The 6779-nt window shown below is 36.2% G+C and overlaps 1 protein-coding gene across 1 annotated transcript in view; it reads right to left on the reverse strand.

Annotated features, from left to right (window-relative positions):
• Positions 1 to 1885: 1885 nt before the first annotated feature.
• Positions 1886 to 6779, reverse strand: part of NNT (nicotinamide nucleotide transhydrogenase) — a gene marked incomplete in the record, with an annotated part of 93621 nt that continues 88727 nt past the window's right edge. The window contains 3 exon segments of the mRNA XM_019661517.1: positions 1886 to 2860; positions 4386 to 4501; positions 5745 to 5863. Of these exon segments, the coding sequence (XP_019517062.1) occupies positions 2711 to 2860; positions 4386 to 4501; positions 5745 to 5863 (385 nt within the window).

Consider the following 6779-nt stretch of genomic DNA (forward strand, 5'->3'; position numbering starts at 1 on the left):
AAGATAGTCCATGTTCATGGATTAGAAGAATCAACATAGCTAAAATGGTCATATTACCCAAAGCAACATACAGATTTAATGCAATCCCCATCAAAATCCCAATGGCATTTTTCAAAGAAATAGAACAAAAAATCATAAGATTTGCATGGAACCACAAAAATACTGAATAGCCCAAACAATCCTAAGAAAAAAGAACAAGGCCAGAAATAATCACTCTTGACTTCAAATTATACTAAAAAGCCACAATAATCAAAACAGCATGGTATTGGCAGAAAAACACACACAGGCCAAAGAAATAGAACTGAGAACACAGAAATAAATCCACATATATATGGGCAGGTAATTTTCAACAATGGAGCCAAAAATATACAATGGGAAAAAGAAAGCTTCTTCAATAAATGGTGCCAGGAAAATTGGAAAGCCACAAGCAAAAGAATGAAACTACACTGCTATCTGTCACCAGATACCAAACTTAACTCAAAATGGATCAAAGACCTACATATAAGACCTGAAACAATAAATTGCATAGAAGAAAGAATAGGTACTAAATTTATGGACCTTGGGTTCAGGAAGGATTTTATGAATTTTACCTCAAAGGCAAGGGAAGTAAAGTAAAAATAAATGAATGGGACTATATCAAACTAAAATGCTTCTGCACAGCAAAAGATACAGTCAACGAAACAAAGAGGCAACCAACTAAATGGGAGAAGATATTTGCAAACAAAAGCTCTGATAAGGGGCTAATATCCAAAATATATAAAGAACTCATACAACTCAACAACAAACAAAAACAATCCAATTAAAAAATGGGCAGAGGACCTGAACACTTCACTTCTCCCAAGAAGACATACAAACAGCCAAAAGATATATGAAAAAATGTTCAACTTAACGAGCTATTAAAGAAATACAAATCAAAGCCACAATAAGATACCACCTCACACCTGTTAGAATGGCTATTATCAATAAGACAAGTAATAAAAAGTTTTGGAGAGGCTGTGGAGAAAAAGGAAACCTCATACATTGCTGGTGGGAATGTAAATTGGTACAGCCACTGTGCAAAACAGTATGGACCTTCCTCAAAAAATTAAGGGTAGAATTACTATATGACCCAGTAATCCCTCTTGTGGATATCTACCCCAAAAATCTGAAAACATTTATCCGTAAAGATATATGCATCCCTATTTTCATTGCAGCATTATTCACAGTGGGCCAAGACATGGAAACAACCAAAGTGTCCTTCAACAGACGATTGGATAAAGAAGGTATGGTATGTATATAAAATAAAATATTACTCAGCCATAAAAAAAGATGAAATACTGCCATTTGCAATGACATGGTTGAATCTTTAGGTTATCATGCTAAGCAAAATAAGTCAGACTGAAAAAGTCGAGAACCATATGATTTCACTCATATATGGTACATAAAACTGAAAGCAAACAAACAAGACAAACAAGCAAAAACTCATAGACACGGACAACAGTTTAGTGGTTACCAGAGGGTAAGGAGGGAGGGAGGTGGTGGAAAAGGGGGTCAAGTACACAGTGACGGAAGGAGGATTCAATCTGGGTGGTGAACACACAATGCAATATACAGATGATGTATTATAGACATATACACATGAAATCTATATAATTTTACTAACCAATGTCACCCCAATAATTTCAATAAAAGTTCTTTTTTTAGAAGTGCCACAATTTCTCCCAAATGAGACCAATTACATAAGATTACCTCAAAGCACACTCTGATTTGGAAAAAGAAAATCTTGCAAACAATTAAGACAGATTAATTTCATCTATTTTATAGTAGCAAGTCTTCCCCAGATGTTAATAACAGGCAGAACTATTCAATTTTAGCCTTTTGTCGCCAGAGACAATTGCTACATCACTGTGCAAACATAATGAACTCATTTTATTAGGCAAATAGTTGAATTCCATTCAAGTGCACTTAGTACAGTACTACACATTATAAATTGACTGCAATTAAACAGATCTCCAATTAGAAACAGGGTTTTAAAAAATACAGCGAATACTTATTTCAAATTATGTTTCACTGGTGTCCTAATGAAACATACAAAGCAAAAGATTTAACTGTTTCCAGCATCTCTGGAAGGTTATCTCATCCTTTAATGTATTAAAATAGAAGTGAGAAAAATACACCCCTGAAATCTAGAATTGAAAAGTACAGCTTGAAAAATTAAAACCAATTTGATATGACTGATTTTGATCATGGTTAAATGGTAAGAGAACAGCTCAGGGGTTGATAAAAGTTTCAAATTAGTCACATTTGCTGAAAAAACATAAATGCAGGTGCCTGTAATGTCCGATTTTTCAGGTCCATGTATAGTGTCAGTCTTAAAATCCTAAAGACTTAATTTTTTAAAACATTACTGGCTAACGAGGAGGAATTTTTAAAAATCCAAATGGAATATATCTAAAATGAGGCTGTTCTTTCTCCTTTTATAAAATACTTTTAATTCATTACACAAAAGATATGCACAGAAAGACATTTAGAATGCTCAATCCTTTTTTAAAATTGAAGGATCACTGCTCTTGAAAAATCTCCCTGTATTTCCTTTGCTTTCTTCAGAGTCTTCCTCTTCTTCCAAGAGCTTTGTTACGGATGTATATAAGCTGTACATGTTTATACTTTATTTGCCTGTTCCCATAACTGAAGAGGTGGCTCTGTTAGATAACACCTTCATCTTTAAAATTTATTTCTGGTAGGATTCTCTAACTTTTGCCTGCAGTGCATCACATGTCTTCTTCGCATCACCTAGAAGCATGGCCGTGTTAGGTTTGTAGAAGATTGGATTGTCCACTGCAGCATAGCCAACACCCAAGGACCTCTTCATAACAATGACCTACAAACCAAAAGTCAGTGAGAGAGTGTATTTAACAGATCTTGCTAGGATGTCTTAGGCACACAAACATTGTCCTGCCCTAACTCTGAACAAGGCATGTACCACTACTAAGACTTTTAAAATATACAAGGAGTATTTTTAAATGCATGTTTACATTGCATTAACTTTAATTTTTAAAATGTGCCCATACTTATACCAATGAGAAAAAAAAGTCATGTTAACCATAGTTTATCTGAGTGATAAGATTATAAGTGATTTTCTTCTTAGTGCTTTTCTCTATAAGGCTATGTATAACATTTTCTAGTCAGAAAAATAAGCATCTTATGAATATGCTAAAGAGAACAAACACAGTGTAAAAGCTGCTATGACAAATCCTAAGATGAATGTAGTTGAGTGGGAAAATGGTAGGGTTCCTATTCCATCCCTTTAAGCTCAAATAGATTATAAAGTTCTAACACAAAAGCCCAAGAACAATCTAGCTTGTCACAAGGAGAGCACTGATAACTAATACTATGTTCCTAACAGAGCAAAATGAAAGCAGTAAATCCATCTCTAGTACTAATGTGGCAGAGACATATACAATTACACAGGCTATGGATGTTTCTCTCCTGTTGAGTATCAAGTCAGTTTTTACAGAAATGAAAAGCCTTCCTATGGTTTTCTAGGACATGTACTCGATCCCAAAATGGAAGCAGTACAAATACGTGCATGCTTCAAATAGCATTGGTACAATAATGCACTCTACAAACTCTCAAATATTAATGACCAGTACAGTATTGGTTCATATACACACGAACAAATGCATGGTATATCTACTCAATCATCACAAATACTAATTTGAAACCCACATATTTAGAATAAAGAGAAACAAAATTAAAAGAGAAATGTGCATTATGTGATTATGGTTCTTAAAATGCAGATATGACTAAGGAGTGGTAAAGAGAGGAGCCCACTGCCTGGGTGAAGGAAAATGGGCGAACCTCTGAGTTCTGTACAATCTAGCAATTAGCTTTTTCAAACGTAATGTGCATGCGCAGAGCTTGCTTCCTTATGCCATGTTGTTGTTTGGATTTCCAAATCACCTTCCTTCTAGACACCCCATCACAACATACAAATTCCCTTTCAAAAAAATTAAATGAAAAAATGTGCTCGTCTTCATATACGAAGGCGACGGTACTGACTCACTGTCCCAGAGAGAAGCCATCTGCTTCACTGGACTTGACCTGGAATTCAGCCAGACTCATTCCAAAAGCTCACAGCTCTTTGTTCAGCTGTGGTTACAGATTTTGTTAATCCATCCACATAATCCCATCTAGTTCTACTCATGATCAGGGCACTCATTCAGATTCTCTGGTGACCACAGAACAGACAGAAGCTGCCTACAGAGAACTGGACCCTAACCATACTCTAGCTCCTGGGCCTCCTAAAAAATTGTCGTTTCTCATCAAGTGACCAAGGAAAGTGCTATATGTGTATTTTAAGAAACCTCTGATTACTGGAATGAAACACAAGTCTGAAACTTTACCTGCTTTGATTTCCAGACCTCGAGAACTGGCATGCCTGCAATAATAGAGTTGGGGTCTTCTTGAGCAGCTGAATTAACAGTGTCATTAGCTCCAATTACAAGGACCAAATCAGTCTCTGGATAATAAAGGGGGAAAAAAGGGAAAATATAAAACTCAAAGGAGTCACTTTCACTTCTTTTGAGGCAAATTAGAGTGATCTGACTTTATAACAATAATAACAAAACCTAATATTTATAGGACCCACACTTATGCCAGGCACTATACAAAGAGCTTTATCAGAGAGGTTCCATAGTTTAGCTAATGTCACACAGCTAAAAAGCAATAGTTCCTGCATCTGAGCCTGTGCATCCTGACGGAGCCTGCATTATTACGCTCTACCTCCCCACAGTGGATCTACCTAATGTGATTTTATAGTTTTTTATTATCCCAACATGATCTTGCCAGTTACATTATTTTATAATATCTGCATTCCATTTTCAACTTCTAAAATGACCACTAAAAATGCAATTTGATATCTAAAAGAAAATGGTCTAAGAGTCTGTGCTGTATTAAAATGGTGTCCATAATTCCAGGAACTGGCAGGTTTCACACATAATTTAGCAGCAGTGAAATTTGAAAGAGGACATAAAATTAAAAAGGCTAAAATTCCCTCTTTAAAGACTATAATATAAATTACATGAGAACTTTACCAAAAATGCCAATGTGAATCTAGAAATACACACAAGCTCATTATTTTTCTCTAATAAACAGTATTTTTACGTTGACAGCACATACTTGCCAGAGGAAACTGGTTTAATTATAACAAACATGATCTTGGGCCAAATGTCATTAGAATTCAACATCTACCCAATGACAAAAAGTACAGCACCTTACCTAGTGAAGTCCTAGTACTTTAAGAAAACAGAAAACTACTCTACTGACCATGAATTGATACAACTGGAAAACAGTAAACGCTGCAAGAATCAGACGCTAAATAATCAAAAGAAGCAATATTATAAATGAGGAACCTAACGTTGAGTACCTGGTTCAAGGTCACAGGCAAGTCAGAGTCAGGACCTAGATTCTAAAGACAGATATGTTCAGAGCCCCTTGGCAATGCACTCCACTGCACTGCCTCCCAGCACTGCCTCCCTCAGCTCTCCTCATAGGAACAAAATTACTCGCGCTGCTTACAAATCTGGGGCCCCTCAATTCAGTACTGTGTTTCATTTATTTAATTTCAACTTGTACCTACTAGGAACAGGTTACTATTCATCTGACTGTAGGTCTTCAATGATCCCACAATTTATGTCTTAGGACTGACATTGCTTTATTCACACTGCGAATATTTAAATTTCACGATCGCACCCATGACTTACCTGGGAAATCCTCGTTAATCTCGTCCATTTCCAGCACAATATCATATGGCACCCCTGCCTCAGCCAGCAGCACATTAAGCTGACCAGGCATCCGGCCTGCAACTGGGTGAATTCCAAACCTAGACATGAAACAAATGAACAGCTGGCCTTACTTGATGGGCCAAAATGTACGGAGACCCCAATATCACTTCCAAATCTGCACACTTTGTTCTTGGCACCTCTGCTTCTCCTGGTACTATCTGATCTCTACAAGCAGGAATAGAATCAGCCCAGATATGTAGGCAATCTATAAATATTGAAGTTGGAGATTTAATATCTCAGTATACACAAACTATAACTCTTCTCAGAAAAAATAAGAGTAACTTTAGAACCTGACTTTTCCATATATGTTTTAAGTACAATGAACTTCCAACAACATTAATATGTAATATCACCTTACATTTAATAAGCATTGTGTTCTCTCACTATACTTTCTGATAAATCTTGAATCTTTAAAACCTTATGCAAGTCAGCATGGAATTAAACATTTGCCATGAAAAATCAACATTATTCCATCAAAAGCTGACTCTACATTCAACTTTAACCTCTATGTTCAAAGGCAGGAAAATAAAATATTGTCACATATGTAAGTTAACAGCCTACAATCTCTTAGAGAGTGATAAGAAGCATTATTTGACGTCACAAAAGAAATAGAATAGTAACACTCTGGAGTGTTTGACACAGAGTAACCACAAATCAGAGCTCCACACAAAAGAAACTGACACATCAAGCGATTTCTTTCAGCCACAGCCATAATGGGATTTTTTAAATCATTTAATCCAGCCTCTTACCCACTGTATTGATCTTTGTCTCCTGAGCACTGGGCACAGTGCCTGGCACATAGGAAGGACTCAATCAAAAGCGAGTGAGTGAATGAATCCAGTGAAGAAATGCATTTTATACTATCTCTTGGCAGGGAGCCATCCAATCTCAGCTTAAATACCTTCAGTGACCAGAAATTTACCCCTTCCTAAGGGCTATTCCATTACTACATTA

Source organism: Hipposideros armiger, unplaced genomic scaffold (assembly GCF_001890085.2).
Source record: "Hipposideros armiger isolate ML-2016 unplaced genomic scaffold, ASM189008v1 scaffold_351, whole genome shotgun sequence".
Lineage (NCBI taxonomy): Eukaryota > Metazoa > Chordata > Mammalia > Chiroptera > Hipposideridae > Hipposideros > Hipposideros armiger.